The sequence below is a fragment of the Otolemur garnettii genome, unplaced genomic scaffold, assembly GCF_000181295.1.
Source record: "Otolemur garnettii isolate 467f Iridium unplaced genomic scaffold, OtoGar3 scaffold00029, whole genome shotgun sequence".
Classification (NCBI taxonomy): domain Eukaryota; kingdom Metazoa; phylum Chordata; class Mammalia; order Primates; family Galagidae; genus Otolemur; species Otolemur garnettii.
In genome coordinates this window covers 8,685,211-8,707,705 of record NW_003852424.1, presented here as the reverse complement: position 1 = coordinate 8,707,705, position 22,495 = coordinate 8,685,211, and the positions used below count along the sequence as shown (strand labels likewise).

The 22,495-nt window shown below is 46.4% G+C and overlaps 1 protein-coding gene across 1 annotated transcript in view; it reads left to right on the top strand.

Annotated features, from left to right (window-relative positions):
- The window catches only part of SLCO3A1 (solute carrier organic anion transporter family member 3A1), a 266,408-nt gene that overhangs the window by 217,886 nt on the left and 26,027 nt on the right, over window positions 1-22,495 (top strand). The window contains exons 5-7 of the mRNA XM_012804584.2: window positions 7,139-7,303; window positions 12,819-13,017; window positions 15,311-15,449. Coding sequence (XP_012660038.1) covers window positions 7,139-7,303; window positions 12,819-13,017; window positions 15,311-15,449 — 503 coding nt within the window. The remainder of the gene's footprint in view (window positions 1-7,138; window positions 7,304-12,818; window positions 13,018-15,310; window positions 15,450-22,495) is intronic.

Genomic DNA, 22,495 nt, shown 5'->3' with positions numbered 1-22,495 from the left:
TGTGGAAGGCCTGCTGTAAAGAAACCACATTAGGAACCGACCGTGGGCTTAAAGATGAGCATTTACATCAACTCGGGTGTTGGACTCCATTATTTTTTTCCTGAACGTTACTATTTGTCTTTCCAGATTTCCCAGGAGCGAGTTCTCACATTGTTTGCGTTTTCATGAATGCTAAGTGCAGCCAGCCCTGCCTGGCTGACGTGGGCACCGTTCTCCCCACTTGGGAGCTGCTGCCAAGTAGTGAAAGTGGCTGTTTGCTTACAAAAGACTCTTTATTCCCTTCGTTGTTTTCTCCCTGCTGCCTCTGACATGGAAAGACACAATATTGCGCCTGAATAAGAGGTTGCTGCCTCCCAGGCTGCCTTCTTCATCTCGTCGATCCTGTGACCAGCCTGTTCTGTTCCGACTTCACACTCCAGAGGGAGGGAGGGAAATGACTAGGGTGATAGGCTTTGCAGGAAGGTGACGGTGCCTCTGCAGACACTGGTTCTTGCTTTATTTTAGTAACTTTAATGGTACTTTCACCCTGAGTTTTTATTTTATTTTAATTATTGTGGGGATGTAACATAGCACAACCTGTGGCAGCGCCTGTGGCTCAAAGGAGTAGGGCGCCGGCCCCACGTGCCAGAGGTGGTGGGTTCAAACCCAGCCCCGGCCAAAAATAAATAAATAGCACAACCACCATGGAGAACAGTATGGAGGTTTCTCAAAAAACTGAAAACAGAACTACCGTATGACCCAGCAACCCCATATCTGGGCATCCATGCAAAGGAGGGGAAATCAGTATATCAAAGAGATACTTTATTGCGGCACTATTCACAATAGCCAAGACTCAGACTCCACAGTGGGCCCAAAGCTGGGGCCAGCAGCTGCCAGAGCTGCGGCCAGCTCACCTGTGGCAGGGGCTTGTCTCCAGAAGACTTCTGGTCACTATAGGCCGCCTCTTCTCTTGGACTTTCCCCTTACCCCTACCTACGGGAGTGATTTAGGCAGCTCCAGAATCAACAGTGGGAATGGAGAAAAGATACACTCTGGATTTCTGACCCCACCGGCAGGAATTGTTGATCCTGACTATGAGCTGCTTCCTGCTTCTCCCTGAACCACCCCATGGAATGGCACTGATGGCTTGACCCTAAGTTTTTCTTCTTTCTTTTCAGTTCATGCTGCTTAAGAGGCTGTAACAGTTACCCTTGAAGACTTTGGATCCATACATTCGTTTCTTTGTTGGATTCTTTAATCCACTTTGCATTTGTTAAGCATCTCTAATGATGGGCCTTTGTCGTCCTGATGGCAGCCCACACAGAGTGTGAGGTTCAACATTCGTGCTGTGCCTTGATACTTTATTTGTCCCAGGAGTCACTACCCTGGATTCACACTGGCATCTCTGTTATAAGATTTTTCCCATCTTTGTCATTTCTTCCTTGTTCTCATTCGGCTCCGTCTGCCTCTCTGTTTCCTTCCGTTCCTGGGTCTCACATGTTGGGAAGCCCTTCCTGACGTGTACGCTTTCCGCAAATGGCTTTACCAGTTAGCACCAACCATGCCTCAGATAAACCTCATTGTCTATGATGCCACAAAGCTAAAATGAAAAGCTAAAAAAATTTTTTTTTGCTGATTAAAATCCTCATGAAGTACCTGAAGAGTTAAGAGTATGAACTTTGTAATCCAGGCTGGCCTAAACTGGAATCCACCCACCTTCACCTCTTGGGTTTATGGCTTTGGGTAAGGAGGATTTCCAGCCTCTCATAGAACCCTCAGGTCTGAAATGGTGGTGATAAGACGACCTGCTGTTGTTAGACGAAAAACCCTTCCCTCGGTGCCCCATTGAACACTGGGAGCCCAACACACAGCGTCCGGCACTGCGATAATTAGCATTTATTTGCATGCAGTGGCTTCATCACCAGTCTTGGCAGCCTTGAAACTTGGTGTATTGACAGCAACATTATTAAAGAGAAAGTCAAGGCCAATTTCAATAGAGAGATCATAGGCAGAAATATACTGAGAGGCAAATAGACTATATGCTGAGCCCCACAAGAACTAATCCTGGGGCACCTTCACCTGACTAGGCCTGTCACACGGCCCTCTGGAGGAGTGAGATCTCCTTGGGAAGGCTCGACTCCAGCGAAGGCTCCAGAAACTCAGTTCCCCACCTGCACAACTGCGGACCCCCAGGCTTTTCATAGCTCTACCTGCTCACACAGACACAGCCTCACAGCAAGCCTGTGTTCTCATGGCCCCCAGGGACACTACAAATGGCGAGAAGCCTGGGGACGGACTCCCTGCCTTGGCCATGGACTAGTTCTACTTTTATCAATTATGGTTCTTATTGAGCTGGCGCCTGTTCCAGAGATACCAGGCCACAAACTTTACATCACAGGTCTCATTCCATCTTTCCAGCCATCCATTGAATGGAGTCATGCACTCTGGTCACAGCTCTGTGAAGTTTTGAGAGCAGAATTTAAATCCCCATTACCTGGCTCCTGACACCAGGTTCTCAGGCATTATTTTATACAACCCTATTCAGCAGAATCTTCAGTACAGGGCTCCTCTTTTGGCTCTCAGATCCCTTTTTGTTTTTCCTTTCCCACCCCTCTCTTTCCAGCTCTCTTCCTTCAAAAACATGGGCTAAGCCCAGATCCATGCCAGATCTGGTCATTTGCACCAGACTGAGCGGGAATGCGTTGTTATTTCTAAGAGTTAAGCTGTGCCTTTGACTACCAGGAGCAGTCTCCCTGCTTAATCTTCAAAACAAGCAGCACCTCCCAGAACCGAGAGCAAAGTAGCATGCTTGTCACGGAGCACACGCTGGGTGTGGTGGCGAGGGCCAGGGTTTGAGTCTCTGCTGTGCCCATCTGACCGTGGGACCTTTCTCTCTGCTTCACTTTTATTGTAAATGGGTAGATGGGGGCATCTTAATAGTTCCGAGATCCTAGGCTTATTGTGAGGACTATATGAGTTGGAAGGGAAGCAGAGGGCAGGGCCCTTGAGCAGGGAAGATGGACTGCTCCAGGAGACAATATCTGGCATGTAGGAACTGCCCTGTCATCATGGGTTCTCATGACTTATGCAGACCTACCGTTCTCCCTCCTGAAAGCCCCACAAGTCTCCAAGAAGTCTCATTCTTACAGGAATGTCTTTTGAAGACTAGCAGTAGAAAACCTGAGTCCCCGTAGAGAGTGCTCCCTGCTGCTGCTTCCAGTCCTGCGGGTGACAGCGCCAGTTCCCCCAGCAGAGTTGAAATGGTTTCCCCGGCTGGTGAGACTGAGATTCAAGCCAACCTACTTCCCACCCCCTGCTCCCAGCTCCCAGCTTCTGAGGCTAAATCACTAGGTGGGATGTAAATGGCTAAGGGTGTGCAGTGGCCTGGTGTGGCCTTGGTTCAGCAGTGCCTGTTTGCCTGGGCCACCTCATTAGCTACTGCCTCTTTGGAATGTCGTTTTTATGGGCTTAAGAATCCATTTAAGGAAAAAGCTTACAATGCTGAGGTAGCCCCAGGATTGAGCTAATTAATAGCCCTTCTCAAACTGGGGCTTTGGAAGGTAGGCTGAACCTTTGAGAAGGAATCATCTTTCCAGGGTGATAGAAGTCTTTGCAATATCACTGGTGATGGGAAGAAGATACAGGGAGGAAAATAGCTGAACACAAGAGGCAGCTGTTGTTTCTAGAGGTAGATCAGCTTTGTAGAGGAAAAAAAAATGTTCATGCAAATGAGGCCCACTGAGGCTTCCCTGGGCCTCCATTCAGATAATCCTCAAATGTAATGATTTTCACATCTAATTCAAGGAGAAATTACTCATTAGATATTAAGACAAAAGCAGGCAGACGCCTATCTCAATAAGGGATCCTTCCCACTGAAGTGGGATTATCTCTGGAATAATTAAATTGCTTGCTGAAGTATAAGAAGGTTCCATTAACTGGAGCTGCCTTTGCTGAGCGGCGCCCTTCTCATCCCCAAACAAATCATGATGACCCCAAACAAGGACGGGGAGATATGGGACCTCCATAGACAATGTGATCAAACCCCAGTCATCAGTGTCATTTCTGAGCCAGAAGTGCCAACTGGGGCATGCTGGAGGTATCAGATGTCAGCCCAGCAGCAGTGTTATTTGCGACTGAATATAGCTGTAATGCTTTATTCTTGCGGAGTCCCGGAACCTGAGGATTCTGCACCCTGACAAAGGAAGTGACGCCAGTGAGTAAAACCACGGCAGAGGATCGTTTTCCTGGAATGTCCCCAGCCTGCCTGTTCAATGTTGGCAGCGTTTAGATATCTTAATTACAAGAGAGCGCTGTGATTAACAGCATTAGTACCTGCCAAAACGTAGGTATAAACAGGACTTTCGAATTCGTAAGGAGGTGCTGTGTCGACCCGATATGATCCATACTGCGCTCTCTGCAGTGTGGAGCTTGGTGACATGAACAGCCAGTCTCTTGCCACGTGTACATCATGCCATGTGCTGTAGCAAATATCCTGAACGTGAAGATAAATGCTTACCTCATTGTCCTCTATTTATGCCCAATGTCTTCATCTTCTATATTTGTTAAACAATCTGTTTTTAAATACTTCACAGTCAGCATTTCTCAGTCTAAATATTTGTATAATACTTTTAAAAAAGAGTATATTTAACAAAGGAAAGTTTCCCAACATTTAAACATAGCTTTTAAAAGTAAACAATTCTAGATATGTATTTAAAATATATCTAAAAATTCAAGTAATTGTAAATTTTTGAAACTGTAAAAAAAAAATGCAAAGAAAGCCAGTATACTTAAAATCTAGTAGAATATGAATATAAAAATATCATGGATTTAAAGTTGTTTCTTTGCCATCTTTAATCTCATTCATACCTTTTTGAAGTTTTTTTTTTTACTTTGTACATTTATTTAATCAGAGTTGCCTTCTTAAGGTTTCAGCAGTTTTACAAGGAACCGCCACAGTAATTCTGAAGCTTCAGTCATCCGGCTCAGTCTTGTTCCATAACCAAGTTCTTTCATTATGCCCAAGAGCCCTTAATTCCCTATCTCTTACATAGATTTTCATTTTTCGAAACTTGATATCTTTCCTAGAAATGATACATTTTCAGTTTTGTGTATCTGCCAGTGCTTGACCCGTGGTTCTGTCATTTTGATTTATTGAGCTTGTCTGTTAACATTATTAAAAACTTATGTAGTCTCTATTATTATTTTATTCTAATTAGTTGGGCCTTTTAGAGGTTTCATCTCCTAGGAGATGAGATTGAGCCTGTGTAATTAGCTCTCTTCTTTAGGACAGCGGGCTAATTCATCACCTTGGATTGCAATGTTAGACTCCCTGCCCACCTGTTTATTTTGTATAATGTGACCACAGGCACTGATTGGTTTTTCCTAGCCTTGGTATAGTACTTGCTTTATCTGGGAACTCAGTGTTCTTATCTTTTCTATTTGCACAGGTGGATAACAGGTACATCACATGTCAAATATTCCATGTCTTTATGAATACTGCAGAATAGAGTTCCCTAACTTTAGTGTCTGGCACACCACCCTAACAATTTCTGCTGCCTTTATGTTCACCTAAACGATTACATATGTAAGACTTCTCCTTAAATCAACTTAAATCTACATGTTTTAATCTAGTATTGTCTTAAACCTCAGTAGCCATAAAACCACACATTTGATGTGTAAACTATATTTCAGTAAATGGTTTTATAAGTACACTTTAAAATTATGGCATAAATTCTGATGTGACAGGGTTGTCCTGATACCCCAGAGGCCTCTTGCACACTGCCAGGATATGTAGTGGTGCCATAAGTGAGGAGACCTAGTTGAAGACCCATGTGCCAAGCACTCTGGTTACTAGAAATATCCAAATACTGTGCTTCTCTTTAAAGGATTTTCACAAACTGAATCTCTTATTTTTAAAACTACTGAGGTAAGGGGAAGTCTTAGTGGTTTACATGTATAAAAACCATGGGCTTTAAGAAAAATAGGGTATAAGAAAGTAACAGGGAATTTCATTGCTTCAATAGCATCTGTTTCCTGGATCTGTCCACATTTAAAGTGGTGCACTTGCCCCCAGTGCTTTTGCCCACCACCTTCTCTTAGGAGCCCTGAGCACCTGGGGCTGGATCGAACTTCTGGGGGGCATTGGGTGATGAGAACAAACACCTGAGGAGGAACTGTGTGGCACCGACCTGGGGTCAGAGCATCCCCGGACAGCAGCGGTTCTCAACCTGTGGGTCGTGACCCACAGAAACTGTATTAAAGGCCCGAGGCGTTGGAAAGGTTGAGAACCACTGCTGTGGAGGGAACTGCTCCAAACACAAACCCCTGAGTAGGGAGGACCCCGGAGCAGGTGAGAAACAGCAAGGGCTGCTGGGGCTGGACTGGAAGGAAGGAAGGGTGGAAAGGGAAGAGTGATCCGATAGAGTGCTGAGGGTTGGACCGAGGGCCGTGGCACAGAGCATGGATTTGGGCTGTTATAATGTTTTAAGCAGAAAACAAATGTGCACTGATCCTGCTGGCTACCATATATCGCATCAGGAGTGAAAACTAAGACCCCGTCCCCACAGGAAAGCTGATGGACGCCTCAGCCAGGGAGGTGGCTGCAGAGGTGCTGAGAAGGGGTTGGACTGGGCACACACATATTTTGGAGAGTACTAGAATTTTATTTCTTTCTTGAAACTTAAGATTATATTTTCTGAACACATGCAAGAACTGTCTGGAACGTAATATAGCCTTGTAATATGAAAAAGATGTATTCACAGTGGCTGGACACTTGCTGGACAGCTCTCTCTATATTCATCAACAGGTATATTAACATATACTTAGATATATTGGTATTTATCATATATAACACACATGTTTTTCTTTTGAGAAGAAAACCCCAAAGTTCTTTGGGGTAGAGAGTGGGGTTGGAAATATCTTCTGATTGTTTAAAATACATATTTTAGTGTCTCCAGTGAACTGCAAGAAAAGGTATGGTATAAGCTCTTTGGTTTTAGTAGAAGATTGTTTGATTGGCAAATACTAAATATGTTTTGAAGCCAGAATTTTCATAGGTACCGGAGTAGGGTTTGGCCTAAGCATCCAGGTACCTGGAGCAGGAGGCTCCCAGACAGGAACCCGGAGTGTGACTCTGACTTTCTACCCTCTCTGCCCACAGTGATCCCGAAGGTCACCAAGCACCTGCTTGCAAACCCTGTGTTCACCTGCATCATCCTGGCCGCCTGCATGGAGATCGCAGTGGTGGCTGGCTTCGCTGCCTTCCTGGGGAAGTACCTGGAGCAGCAGTTTAACCTCACCACCTCTTCTGCCAACCAGCTGCTTGGTGAGTCTGTCCCTTAGTCGTCCTGGCACGGCAGAGGAGGGGAGGCTGCTGTGTGTAACTCAAGAGAATTTACCACGCCCCCCCCAACTGAAATGTGGGGCCTACAGCAGCAGTATGCAGGTGGTCTCTGTAAATACAGAATTCCAAAGTACATTCTCAGGGTAAGATTTGCCTACCTGAGACAATTTCTAAAAGTGGAAGATAATAAGGAGCAAAAATATAAAATGTACATAGAGGCATTGCAATAGGCCAGGATGTGGATAGATTGATGAGGACTGGAAAATTTGGGGAAGATCAGGTGAAGGAAGAGGACTAGAAGGATGAATCTTGAGAGGTTAGTGGGGTTTTGTCAGGTGCGTAAGAAAGCAGGGATATTCTTGGCAGGACAGAGCCCACAGTAAGCCTTACACTCGCCACCTCTCCCCATGCCCTTGGCAGACATGACTAAAGGAGGCTGGCGCTCCTCCTCCCAAACTTAGGCCTGGGGCTACAGTTCTTCTCAGCAGTGCCTGCAAGTGTCACTTGCTGTTGTTTGGAGATGGTGCACAACAGGAAAACCCATTGGCCCTCGAGAGGCAGCTTGGCGTAGGCAGGGTCAGGAATTGGTCTCACAGCTTGTCTTAGTTTGCTTTTCGTTTGGTGACAATATTTTCTGCCCTTCCTCACATGACTGAGAAGCTGCGTTTGTTGAGTTAATCAGCTTAGATGTTGATTAGCAGCAGACAGAACAGAGACATAGCAGTTAAAGGAGAAGGAGGAGTTGAGGATGACTCTCCAGTTTCCACCTCGGACAGCTGGTGGTACCATCTGTGAAAACTGGAAATAAGGAAGAAGAGTCAGATCTGGGTTAAAGATTGAGTTCAGACTTGAGGATGCTGAGTGTGAGATGCCTGTGGTGTATCTAAGTTGATGTCCTGGGTTTAGTTAAGGGCTCGAGAAGGGATAGTAATATGTAGTATTATTAATATAATTACTATTATACAGTATGTAGGTCATTGTGAAAACTTTGAGACAGACTGCGTTTCAGTCCATTATTTCACTTTCAAGAAACACAGTCAAGAGTGTCCTTTCTGGCTTGGCGCCTGTGGCTCAACCGGCTAAGGCGCCAGCCATGTACACCTAAGGTGGCGGGTTCGAATCCCCAACCCGGACCCGCCAAACAACAATGACGGCTGCAACCAAAAAATAGCCGGGCGTTGTGGTGGGCGCCTGTGGTCCCAGCTACTTGGGAGGCGGAGGCAGGAGACTCGCTTGAGCCCAGGAGTTGGAGGTTGCTGTGAGCTGTAATGCCACGGCACTCTACCCAGGGGGACAGCTTGAGGCTGTCTCAAAAAAAAAAAAAAAAAAAAGAGTATCCTTTCTGATTTCACCTTTGCAAATTTCAACTTGTTTGGCTTATCGGTGTTGCTGAGAGGACTTCATTTCATTTTATTTCCACCACACAGATTTTGTGTTTCTTGATTTTTGTGTGTTTCAAAGCTTACTCATGTCATAGAGATTTAGCTGCATCAGCATGTGGGTGCACACATGGGAGCAGAATATACACAGGGAGAACCTGTAGAATTAGAATAGGGCAGGTCCCTCCCCAGCTCGAGGACAGAGGAGTCTGCGGAGTTGAATAAACAGTGTCTGGACAATCTAGAAAGTGTGAATCATGGGAGTCATAGACCAGATGATTCCAAGAAGAAAGAAGCAGCCAACACTGAACGGTCCAGCAAAATGAGGGCTCTGTCAGCTTTAGTAGGGAGGATGCCCTACAGCCTATGCCAGTGGCAGTGGTGAGCCCTGTCTGTGGTGTGCAGAGCATCTCATGAGAGGCGAGTAGACAGTGAGCACAGAACTTGGTGGAGAAAGGAGAGAGGACACAACCAGGGGCATGTGCTGGGGTCAAGGGAGGGGAGTGGTGATTGGGTGGTTGCCAGGACAGGAGAGACTTGAGCAGGTTTCTCAGCAGAGGAAAGGAGGCAGCAGATGGGGATTTTCAGAAGAGAGGAGGAATGTGGGTGGACAGCCCTGAGAGACGAGCTCAGGTGTTTGCCTGAAAGAGCAGAGGAGGGACACAGGATGGGGGCTACTGTACAGCCAGGTGTGTGGGGAAGCTCCTGCTGGTCAGACTTCATCTTCTCTCCTTAGTGGGAGTCAGACCACCTGCATAGAGGAATGGGAAGATGATATTTTCTGATATTCTCCTTTAAAATCTCACTTCACGAAATGGCCAAGAAATGCATGCAAAGGTGCTAACTAACCATCGTGACTCATCAGGGAAAGACTACGATGAGATGCTACTGTGTACCCACCAGACTGATAGTAACAAGTGTTGGTGAGGTTGTGGAGCAACTGGAACTCTCACACTGCTGGTGGGAATGGGATTTGATGCAGTCACTTTGGAGAACGCTTTGGCAGTACCTGTGAGAGCTAAAGCATATGTCTGTGCCGTGATCCATCAGGTCTATTCCTGGGCAGCTATCCAACAGAAATCAGTGTTTAGTTTCACTCATTAATATAGCATATATAGCAATGTCCAGAGCCATTTTATGCATAATAGCCCCAAACTGGAAACAGCCCAACTGTCAATGGTGGAATGGGCAAATATTATAGAATGTTCATTCAGTAGACTGTTACACAGCATGGAAAGGAAAGAAGTTTGATATATGCCTCAATGTGGTTGAATCTCGCTAAGCTGAAAGATACTAGACTCAAAAGAGAACATATTTATATGAATTTAAAAGAGGAAGAGTTAATTACGGTGATAGGGCCCAGAATAATGGTTACCCTTGGCAGGAGAATAGAGGACAAAAGCACCAGGAGACTCCCGGACTGTTAGAAATGTTCCAAGCCTGATCTGAGCATGGGCTGCCTGAGCACTGTGTAACCACTCAGAGCTTCACAGGACACAACCTACCTCAATTTGAAAAAAAATTAAAGCCCTATCTCAGTGACATGGCTAGATCACCATCCCTCTCCCTGGGGACTGCAAGGATGACACAAGGCTTATTTCTTTTCTTTTACACTATAGTAATTCTTTCATATTCAGTATTTGGTAAGTTTTATTTCCACGAAATATTAGCAAAATGCAACCGGCCCTTCCATACCCGCCCGGCAGAGATAGGGTAAAGTACACCTCTTTATGATTAAAGTTGTAACGTCCTGTCACCTCCAGCATCTCTGAGGTTTAGCCCTCCAGCCCCCGGACCATTCTCTGTCTCACCACCTGGTTTCTCTGTTGCTTTTCCTTCCATTTCGATTATGTTTGTGTAATTGCTCCAGCTTTGGGGACTGCATTCCATTTCAGAACAGACACCTAAGTCTTCTATCGACAAACAAATCAATAGTCTTCAGGGCAGAAGGTCAAAAAAAAAAAAACCCAAATTTCCCTTCTTGTGCCTGTTTGTCTCCCAGTGACTTCTGGCCGTTAGAGCATTTGGCTGGGGGCACCATCTCCTGCCCTGGCAAGTCCAGTGTCCCCTCCCTGTGATGTCAGTCCAGTCAGTGTGGACAGTGGAGGCAGGCCTTGGATGGGGGCATCAGGGAGGCCAATTTGTAGGTAGGTCCGACGGATCTGGGAAATGGGGCCCATGTGGTCATCCCAGGGCATCAATACTGGGCTCTGCCTGCCCCCCCCCGAAGTCACCAGCAAATGGGGCAGAGCTCAGAGGAGAGCAAAACAGGTGACCAAGGGGAGAAGGGGGCGGATGCGAGAGTGAAGATCAGAAGATCTGCGCAGGTTACCTTAACAAGGATGGAGTTTCAGGCAAGTTCTGCCCCTTCTCCCCACCTGGAGTGTTAAGGACATGTACACATATCAGGGAGGGGGAAGGGGGAACTGATTGATGATGGCTTAGAGAAAAGGTGCAAAAAGCCTGTTGCCATGGTTACCACCTCTCCAGGTCACACCCCCACTGTCTGTGCTGGGAAATAAAACAAAACACAGGCCTGTTCTCTGGGCGTGGGCATGTTGTCACTGATGCTCATTCACACGGACCCAATCTGCTCAGCAATTCATTCATTCTGAAAATAATACTTGAATGCCCACTCAGTGCTGGGTACCGTGCCAGGCAACAGGGAATCTGGGCTGGGCTGAATGAGGCAGGAAAGGTTCTTATTCTCAGGGAAGCTGCGTCTTACTAGAGGGAGAGAGAACAAGAAACTCAAAAACAAATGAGGGGGTTTCACAGAGCTGGAAGAGCTGTGGAAACAATAAAACCAGGCAAGAAACAATAGAGAGTAACTTTACAGTGGGGTGCAGGGCTTCCTCGAGATGGGGTGATCTGGGAAGGCCTCTCAGAATGGGGTAGAATCCAGCCGAGTAAACACACAGGGTAAGTGTCCCTCAGGAGGGAACTATTGCAAGTGTGAAGCCTGAGGGTGTGGACTACACTGTGTGGCCTATTCCTGAGAGAGAGGATGGGGAGTGCCGTGGTCGGGGTGGGCAGTATGCCATGGGACAAAGACAGAGGCACCCAGGAGCCAGCTGCTGAGATGCTTCTATACCGAGCACAGATATTCCAAGAGCAGCAAATGATGTTTTAAGTGTGACTTGTGCTATTTTCTTGCAGAGCGAGGCCTCCTCCCTGAGTACATTTTCTTACCCTAAGATTAAAATTAATTTGCATTCCCTTAGCACATACCAGCCGGTTGATGTAGTCGATTGACCTAGAGGTCCGTTGATTGGCAGGGAGGAGGCAGGCTAGACTGCGGAACTGGCCGTGCATAATCTACAGGGCAGAGAAATGACACATGATAGTGTAAAGCCCAGTTTTAGATGAAATGAATCAGAATGTAGCAAAACCAACTGGGAGACTGGAACCTTGGGAATCTTTGGTCCTCCTCAAATTCCATGGTTCTCTAAGAATCAAAAATAACAGGTTTATGGTACTGCTCCCTTGCAGATAGCTCGGTTATGAGAGAGAGAGAAGGGGAAAAAAATATATATGCCAGTTACTGACCAAGAACTACAAAACGTAGTGATCTGATGGATGCCACTTCCTGAGGGGTGGCAGGGCTGATTCCCACACTGTCTCTGAGGCCTGGTGAGTCCTGTGACCTTCCCGTTAAACAGCCTCCAGACCCTCCGTGAAGCCCTCCCTCCTTACCTCATTAGAAGTGGGGGAGAAAAATCCCTAAATGATCCTAAGTCCCTTCCAGGAGCCCCTCAAAACTGCACAGAGAACACATCAGGCTCCATGATGTTATTTTCCCAAAATGCACACCTGGGTTCCCAGTCTGCCTGCCTTTGTCCCCATTTCAGCTTGTGTGCATGGATTTGTCACGATGGTGCCCCATTTAGAGTGGTAGGTGCCTGCACTTAGACCTGTGATAACTGAGTTTTTTCTGGTCTGTCTCCTCCAATTTTCTGTGAACTCTTTTAGGGCAGAAATTGGGCCCTTCATGAAGACTTGGGGTCCTCTGGAAGCAGCGGGGCTGCTTTGGGGTCACAGGGAATTCATGGTGCTTGGCCCAGCTGTGTGGATCAACTTTCTTCCTATTCATGGCCCTGCCCTCTGCTTCCTTCCAGGGATGACTGCAATCCCGTGTGCCTGTCTGGGGATCTTCCTAGGTGGTCTCCTGGTAAAGAAGCTCAGCCTGTCTGCCCTGGGGGCCATTCGGATGGCCATGCTGGTCAACCTGGTGTCCACAGCTTGCTACGTGTCCTTCCTCTTCCTGGGCTGTGACACAGGCCCTGTGGCTGGGGTTACTGTTCCCTACGGAAACAAGTGAGTACCCAAAGCAGCTGCCGCCGCCCACACCAACACTCTCTGTCTGCCGTAGGTTAATGGAGTCAGCTCTGTCCTGGTGACCCTGAGCAGAGGAGGCAAGGACATTCTGCATGTCACACCCTGAGTGGGAGGATCTGTATGACCCCCCGGGCAGGAAGGTCAGACTGTCCCACATGGCAGCCTAGGCAGCTCCATGGAGAACAATGGCTCATACCCCAGAGAACTCACAGCACTATTTTTGGCATTTGGCTTTAAGAAAGATGTAAAGAGGGAAATCAGAATAAATTGTATTTTAAAATTCAGCCTACAATGAAAGACAGAATCGATTTCAACAATTTCTTACACTGTTCGAACCTGTCACTAGGCTCACATGGTAATTACAGAGTCTGGCCCATGGTAGATATTTTTAAGTGTGGATGGGAAAGAGGGAAGGGAAAAAAAGGGACAGGAGAAGAAGTTAGTTCTTATGGGACCTTTCTTATTTCCTAGTTATTATCCCAGAGTCTCATCAGAATTACCCTTAGCGGGAATTATGGGGACTCCTTATGAATCCGGTGTCAATAGCTGTCCCCTTTTCTATGTGGAACTCTGAGGCTGCTGTGGAAATCCTGCCTGGAGCATTGAGGCTGCAGCATAGCTGGCCTGCAGGTGATGTGTTCCTCTTTCTCCAGGCTCTTCCTCTAGGCAGGCCACTAGGCCTGCTTCTGCAGATATGCCTAGAAGATGCCCTAGAGCCAGGCTCATCTGCCATCCCACAAGGGTGAGCAGGTGAAATGGGAACAGAGAAGAGGCAGCTTCTCATCGATGCGTGCACAATCCAGGAACCATGTGTCCCTCCTTCCCCTTTCCCACCACTATAAGGTTACCTCTTTTTTTTTTTTTTTTTTTTTTTGAGGCAGAGTCTCACTGTGTTGCCCTTGGTAGAGTGAAGTGGCATCACAGCTCACAGCAACGTCCAACTCTTGGGCTTAAGCAAGTCTCTTGCCTCAGCCTCCCAAATAGCTGGGACTACAAGCACCCACCACAACACCCAGTATTTTTTGGTTATCGGTTGTCATTGTTGGTTGACAGGCCTGGACTGGATTTGAACCTGCCAGCTCTGGTTATGTGGCTGGCGCCCTTAGCCACTGAGCTACAGGCGCCGAGCAGGGGTTGCCTCTTGTAATCCCCACCTTACCCTTCAGGCCCTCCTGGTCCAAATAGATACAGTGCCTCCTAGTCTGCCTGTGGTGGGCATAAAAGCTATTTCCCATAGTGGGTCACTCAACTCAAGTAGAAAATTATGATGGTTACGAGCACAGAGTCTTCCTGTAATGACATTATTCTTTCATTAAAGAAGGGAGGGGAAATGTGTAGAGCCTGCAGTCAAACCACCCCACTTGTAATGCTTCCTCTACCATTTATGACTTACACACACTGAGACTTGCCACCTAACCTAGCTGGGCCTCAGTTTTCTTCTCAAAGCCCATGGGGTTTAAGAATAAATGAAATAATACGTGCAATACCTTGAACAATACATGACACACAAACTGTCAGGCGTCACCATCATGATCATTGTGAAGGGTGCTGAGCCTTAGGAGACACAGTGGAAAAGAATCAGGCTGAAGAAGTGACAGTCCCTCTCTTACATGGCTGAGAGACACCCACCCCACCCTCTTTGTCTTTTTTCAATTTGGCTGCTCTTGGTAACTGTGCCTTTAGTGACGCAAAGGAAAATTTAAAACATCTTGGTGTTATTTTTCTCAGTACGTTGACTTAATCAGACAGACAATAATTGTGGAAGCCAATCTAATTGAAGCAGTGTAGTAAGTATCGCAAGGCTTCCTGTCTGTCGGGGAGGAATAAAACACAGAGACAAGGAGCCGTCCAGAGAGGGAGGAAGGTCAATCAGTGTTCAGCTGTTGGTGCAGGGAGAAGGGATGGGCTGAGGCTGTAGCAGTCTGGAGAGGCATTGTGGAGGCGGGTGGCCTGAGCTGGGCCCTAGCTGCTGCCGGCCCAGAGGGCATATTGGTGCCAGTGTAGAAGGGGCACCTCCCTTCTGACTTCATGAGAGGAGTGGCAGTGAACTGGCCCCCACCCCACCAGCCACTTGTGCTGGCAACACTGTGCAGTGCACAGCCCGCATACCTCTCTGCAGCAGCCCTGGGCAGGACAGGGAAGACTGCAGTTGGGAGAGAAGGAGGGAGTAGCAGGCTAAGAATTCCACGTGACTTGTCACAGTAGAGGGCCGAGGGCTGCACTGGGTCATCTGACTGGTTTCTCAGGCTTCTACCTCTTCTTTCTTTTCCAGCTCAGCGCCCGGCTCAGCCCTGGACCCCTACTCGCCCTGCAATAATAACTGTGAATGCCAAACCGATTCCTTCACTCCAGTGTGTGGGGCAGATGGCATCACCTACCTGTCCGCCTGCTTTGCTGGCTGCAACAGCACGGTAATGGGATCTTCTGATGGGATGCGATAGGGCAGGGGGTACAGGCAGCCAAGGTAGCTTCAAACCCAAGGTCACGGCCAGGAGTGGCCACCACAGGCGTTCCATGCGTTGTCGTTCTTTGCTGTAACTTATTCTCAGCCTGTGCCCTATCTAGTGGAGGGTCTTCTTCCATCCAACAGGATGAGAGAACAGACCACTGCTCAGTCCTTCTTGCTAAATCAAGTGGGTTTCCAAGAAACTTCACTGAGCAGCTGAGAGTAAAAATTCCTGTGGAGCCAGAGGAAAAGATTTGTGGCTCAGTGTGCGCTCAAAGAGTCTCAGTGTAATGGCAAGTCTGCATAGGTAGTGAGCTCCCTGTCACCTGGAGTATGTAAAGAAAGAAATAGAAAACATTTATCAGGCAGACCACTTCCAGACCTGAGACTCTCTACCATTGATTTGGCCTCTTTCCTATTCAGTTCACACAGCTGTTTCTCCCCAACTAGATGCCTCCCACCTTTTTCAGTTTTCTGGCCACAATATATGTATATTTTTTGACCTTTTCTTTCTCAGCATGGATTTTACAGTTAGGTGGTTGTCAGTCTGCAGCTTTCTGTGTTCTCTGCCTGAAAACCTCCTGCTAAGTGACTGGTCACCCAGTCGTGCTGCTCCCACCTTCCAGGTCTCTGGTACATTCCCTCCTCCATCCACACCAGTGCTGGCCTGCTGCAGGCCCTCCCTGTGTCTTGCTTGGACCAGTATCGTACCGTGTTTCCCCCAAAATAAGACCTACCCCAACAATAAGCCCTAGCAGGGCTTATTTCTATGCATTTGTTAAATATAAGCCCTACCCCTATAATAAGACCTAGTGATACAGATACACTGCATAGCCATGCCATGCATTTTGGCAGAGAGAGGGAAGACATCCCCTGAATATAAGCCCTAGTGTGTCTTTTTTTCTCGAGAAAAAATAAATATAAGATAGTGTCTTATTTTCGGGGAAACACAGTAGTTGCTTACTTGGCCTCCCAGGGTGGCCCCTGTCCATTCTGTCCTCTACACTGCAGCCAGAAGAACTTCTGTAACACTGCTCATGACCCCTTCTCACACTTAACTGATCAGTGGGAAGGAGGATAAGATCTTGGCCTGGTTCTTAAGTTCTTTGCCATGTGTCTTCAGCTCTGCCTCCTTTTAGTTTGTGGTGTTCAGCTTCCCTGATACAACGTGTCTTCTCATCTATCTTCTTCCAGCTGGAGAATTCCTATTCACCCATCAATACCCTTCTCAAATGTCCTCTCCTCTGAAACCATCTCTTCCATCTTTTGTCTTTGGAGTTCTTCTCTCCAAAGTCTTTGGCACCTGTCTCTCCTGAAGGCACTTTTCTCATTGCACTACAGTGATCTTCTAGAAGCATCTATCACCTTTAGATTTCCTGAGCAATGGCCAGCAGCAGAATGCTCTATCCATGCAATGTGTACATGGTATGGAAAGTATGAGGGCCACTGGCTGCTTTTAGGGAACTTGAAGTCCTCCCCTTCCTACATCCTACAGTTTTTGGGAGCAGCCATTTCTCTGAAAGAAAAAAAAAAGTAGATCATTTATTTTCATTTTCAAGATTTCATTGTTTTCTTGCTTTTAACATTTAGATTCCTGGCCAGTTATTAACATTTTCTGTAGAGAAAATAAATTACTATGGAGGAGTAATTGGGGGATGGGGGAAGGAACTGATTTTTTAAATCAGATTATAAAGCATTCTCTTTATGTGAGTGGAAATTTTTAAAAAGGGGATGAGGCCATGAGAATGTTTAAAATAAAAACATAAGCTATTATTTGTCATGACAACAATTTCATTAACATTTTAATATCTAAAAAGTTATATTATAAATCAGTCTCAGTTATTGTCCTGTTATATGAATGAATTTGACACAGCATAGGCTGGTGTCCTGAGACCAAACAAGTCTCTAGTCTAAGGAAATGCATGGACCAAAAAAAAAAAATTGCCTTAAAAATTGCATTTCCCCTGATCTTGCATGTACAAGAACCTTATTGAATAAGAGCCTGACCAGGCCCAGGCTTGCTTCTAGCTGCTGAAACAGCAAAGGTAGAGAATGCAATTATCGGGTTGCAAGCTCCTCTGCTTACCTCTGAACAGAGCATTTATTCCCCAGATACCTGCCTTTTACTCACATTGCTTGAGGTCTCACATTGTCTGCTGGGGTGCAGCAAGGCAGGCAGGTCCTTCTTACCCGATTACAAAGCAGAAATTGAAAAACCACCGGGGCCCCTAGCCTGGGTTCAAGGGCAACATGTTCCCTTTAGAGGCACATGTCTGGATGCCCTGGCTTCCAACAAGTGGATGAGGGATTTGGGGACACAGAGCCCATGCTCATCCTTGTGACAGGACAGCCGTGAAAGAGGCCCTTGTGACAGGACAGCCGTGAAAACAAACCACAACCTTCAAAGTCGGGACAGCAGCAAGCTTTGTTGAGAGCCTGTTACAGTCCAGATGATAGGGCCTTCTCTGTCACTCTTGGCCCTTGGCAGCTTGGCCCAGAGTCAGGGAAGCTCAGGGCAACATCCAAAAATGAGCAAAAAGCAATTTAAATCTTTTAAATCTCTAGTACAGTATCTTGAGGAAGTGCCAAATGGTGGATGTATTCCTGCTACATATATTCCCTCCCTCTCTGTGCCTCTTCTCCATTTTTTTTTTTTTTTTTTTTTGGTCTCTGAGCTCTTTAAAAAAAATAAAAAGAAACCTCGTTTGCCAGCAACAGCCTTGCCAGTGTCCATTGCCTCTCTCCCCTCTCCCACTGGTTCTCCCCGTTCCTAGAGTTCTGCCCCTTCCCCCGTGTGAATTCAGCCATTCTCCCTGGTGTCCTCAGTTCTACACGCCCCCTTAGCCCCATCCGTATCCTCATCAGTCCTCTCTGACTTGAAAATTAAGTGTTCTTTTTACTCCCTGAACACAGATGAGTTAATCACCTGCCCAAGGTCGTGCAGTGGAAAGTGGGGGAGCTGGCATTGGAGTGTACAGGCCGGTGCCACACCTGCTATCATCTTCTGTGCACTGTGACGCCCCTTCTTAAGATCTCCCCTTTTTTCCTGCCTGAGAAAACCTCTTTAGACCACCTCTCCTCAGTGGGAGACCTTTACTTAGCATTTTATGAGTTGTCTGTTTTTTTGGAGACAGCATCCTTAGGTAGTACTGTGGCATCACAGCTCACAGCAACCTCAAACTCTCGGGTTTAAGCAATTCTCTTGCCTCAACCTCTCAAGTAGCTGGGACTACAGGTGCCCACCACACCACCCAGCTATTTTTCTGTTGTTGCAGTTGTCATTGTTGATTTTAGCTGGCCCAGTCCAGGTTCATGGGTTTGAACCCACCAGCCTCAGTGAATGCAGCCAGTGCCCTACCCACTGAGCTACGGATGCTGCCCTATTTAGCATTTTCTGTCTGGCCCTCTCCAGCCTCAACCTCCCACCTTGTCTCATCCTTAGAAAGCCACTTGAGGCTCAGTGCCCATAGCTCAGTGATTAGGGCACCAGCCACATACACCAAGGCTGGTGGGTTAGCACCCAGCATGGGCCTGCTAAACAATGACAACAACAAAAATAGCTGGGCGTTGTGGTGGGTGCCTGCAAGAGTTTGAGGTTGCTGTGAGCACTTGTAGCTCAGTAGGTAGGGTGCTGGCCACATACACCAAGGCTGGCAAGTTCAAACCCAACCTAGGCCAGCTAAGATAACAATGGCAACAACAACAACAAAAAGTAGCCGGGCGTTGTGGTGGGCACCTGTAGTCCCAGCTACTTGGGAGGCTGAGGCAAGAGAATTGCTTAAACCCAAGAGTTTGAGGTTGCTGTGATGCGGTGGCTCTTTACCCAGGGTGACAGCTTGAGACTTTGTCTCAAAAAAAAAGAAAAAAGCCCCTTGATAAGTGGAACTTCTTGGAGTTACCCCAACACACCACACTATCCCTGCCCCTGGGCCTTTGCACGTGCTGTTACTTCTATCTGGACTTTTTCTCTGTCTTATCCGGTCAGGGCTCAGCCTCTGTTTAACCACTGTGGGAAGCTGTCTGCCCTCTCGTCATGTCCTCTAGGCCTGCATAGTGCCCTTCCTGCGGCTCCCATTAGACTTCCTCTTGCCTAGTAAGGCTCTTTACCCCACCTAATCTAGTGACTCAGTTACCCTGATGTCTCCCTCTTTAGGCTTCAGGGATGGGCAGTCTGTTGTGAACCCTTGCACAGTGCCAGCAATGACTCGGGATAAGGGCCCCAGGCTTCCTTACCACCTGGCTACAGGCCCTGTGCTATCCTCAGGGAGCCCAAGTGATACTTCTACCCTCTTACATAGCAGTGGAGAGGCAGGCAGGTGGGATGGCACCGATTTCAATACTAAAGATCTTATCCTTGTTCATTTGTTATCACTTTATAGTTTCCACCAAGACTTGTGAAAATTTTCCGTTCAATTAGATGTGAATAAGTCACCTAGCAAATAATTCTGATTATAGAGAAATCTGGTTAGTGTTAGGACACTAGACTTTCTTTCCTGCCCTGGTTTGGGTTTTGTTTTTTATTATTTCACATCTCCTTGACTGATAGCAGTGGAAGCATCCAGGACTGCACTGAGTATACAATTTCTAGTTCTTCTCATTGCGTTTGACCAGGAGGAGTGATGAAAAGATTGCGAGTTAATTTTGTAAGCTTCCTCTGATGTGAATATGTTGTCCAGATTGTTTCCGTACCCTTCACTTTCAGAAGTAATCACTCCAACAGAAAGCATGTTAGCATGCTGCTGACTGAATCCCGCAGGTTGTATCCTTTTGATGTAGTGAATAATTGACTTGGGCGGGGCTGGGGGAGCTTCTATCAGCCACCCGTAGAATGTTGAAAGTCAATACCAGTTCAACATAGCAGTTTACAGTGTACTAATGATAGGTGACTGACTGTCCTCCCATCTGGGCAGCAAATATTTATTGAGCACCTGTTTGAGTTAAAGTAGGTTCAAGGGAGGAGGATGACTTCATTATGGACACATGCAGGGAACTCACTGTTCAGTGGTACAGGCCTCAACCCAGGCTGCATGTTAGAATCACTCGCGCTTTTAAAATATGAAGCCTGAGCCCTATTCTCAGATATTTTGATTCCTTTGTTTTAGAGTAAAACTGGCCATCAATATTTTCTACCCTCCAGATACCCTTCCTGGCAAGTTCTGGTAACCACAAATGTTTCCAGATATTGCCCAGTCACTGTTGGGGGTATAAGCACCCCCTAGTCAAGAATCTGGCTCTTGTGGAAGGAATGAAATGTGTCCTGAAAATTGTATCTTTCTAGAGTAGTGTTTTTTGACCTTTTTTCCTCTCATAGCACACTTGAATCTAGAGTTGAACTTCAGTAGCACACTTAAACTATGTTGATTAAAAAAGAGTAAAAAAATATATACTTAACTGTGCTTTGAACTTCTTTCGAAAGCAATTTAAACTTTAAAAATTTTCGCAGCACACCAGTTGCTCTAGAGACTGGTCAGCTTCTGAGCTGACACTGAGGATTCATCCTTCTCACCACAAGTGTGTTCACACATTATAGAAACCAAGAGGTGCCATCTCAGCATTGAGCAGCGCCAGGAGCAAACTGGCAGCGTGTAGGCCAGACCTGCCTGGAAGACGCACTTACTGTGGCTTAAACGAAGTTTAACTGGGCATTTGTTCTGAGTGTTTTATATACAGATCTGGATTTCTAGCCTCTCTGAAAAAAATTGGAACATAGCTGACATGGGACCCACATCCGAGCAGGGCAGTGGTTGGCCGCCACTGAGAAGCAGCTGGTGATGTTTGTTCTCTACTTAGCCCTCTCCTTTCTCGCCCCTGGCCATGCCTTATACCTAAATCACTTTTACTTATGTTCCCTGCCTGGTCCCCAAGGTCTTAGAGTTTGCAAACCCTCTCATGTAGCCTTGTCCTGTAATGGCTTGTCAGAAGGGACTTGTGAATGTCCTAAAATCAAACCCTACTGGGGAATCACCACTGGGACATCTAAAATACCTCAGGCATGTGTGAGGCATTAAAAGCATAGAGGTGAATAAGGTAAGGAGCTCATGTTTACTATAAAGCAGTGTTTTTCAACTTTTTTTTTAATCTCATGGCATACTTGAACCTACAGTGAAACTTGTACGGCCCACTTAAATTATGTTGATCAAAAAAAGAAAACAGTGAAAAAAAGAATATACTTACTGTGCTTTTAATTTATTTTGAAAATAATTGAATTCATGAGCTTTAAAAATTTTTGCTGCACACCACGCTGTGCCACGGCACACCAGTTGAAAGTCACTGCTGTGCAGTGGGTGTAAATCTATCCTATCAATAGAATTAAAACGCCCAGCCTGCCTTAGGATATAGTTAAGTGAAAAGACTACATTACAAAACAATATGTAGACTATGACCACTTTTAGTGACAAAGAAGAAGAATCTTAATATATATTTATCTTTGCATAAAAAGAAGATTGGAAGGACACAGAGCTATTTGCTGTCTGATGGTTAGGGACTAAAAAATTTCATGTATTTCCTTCACATTTTCTGTTTGTTTCAAAATTAACTAAAATGATCCCACATCACTTTTCCAACGAGGAAACACTTTTCTTATTTAAACAACAATGTTTGACACTAAAGCATAGGTGGCTGCGTTCTGAAGGAAGGAAGCAGCTGTGTACACACATTAGTGAACTTGCACCATCCTGCCTGCTGGGGTCAAAATTCATGCTGGGTGGAGCGGGGCTGGAAGGGGAGGTCATAGGCATTTTTTCCTTGGGAGGGGGCAGTCATGGCAGGGCCTGCCGTCATAAGGGGTGGGTGGGTTTTGTCTAGTGGCCAGGCCTGGAAGGACATTCTAGTGGGAAGAATGTTCTCACAGAGAATGTCCATACTGGGGCATGAAGGTTTAGACCTCGTGAGGCAGGCAGGAGTCAAGAAAGAGAAAGCTGTTCCATACATCTACCTCTCTATTTTTGTGCCAGTACCATGCTGTTTTGATCACTATGGATTTATAGTATAATCTGAGGTCTGGTAGCGTGA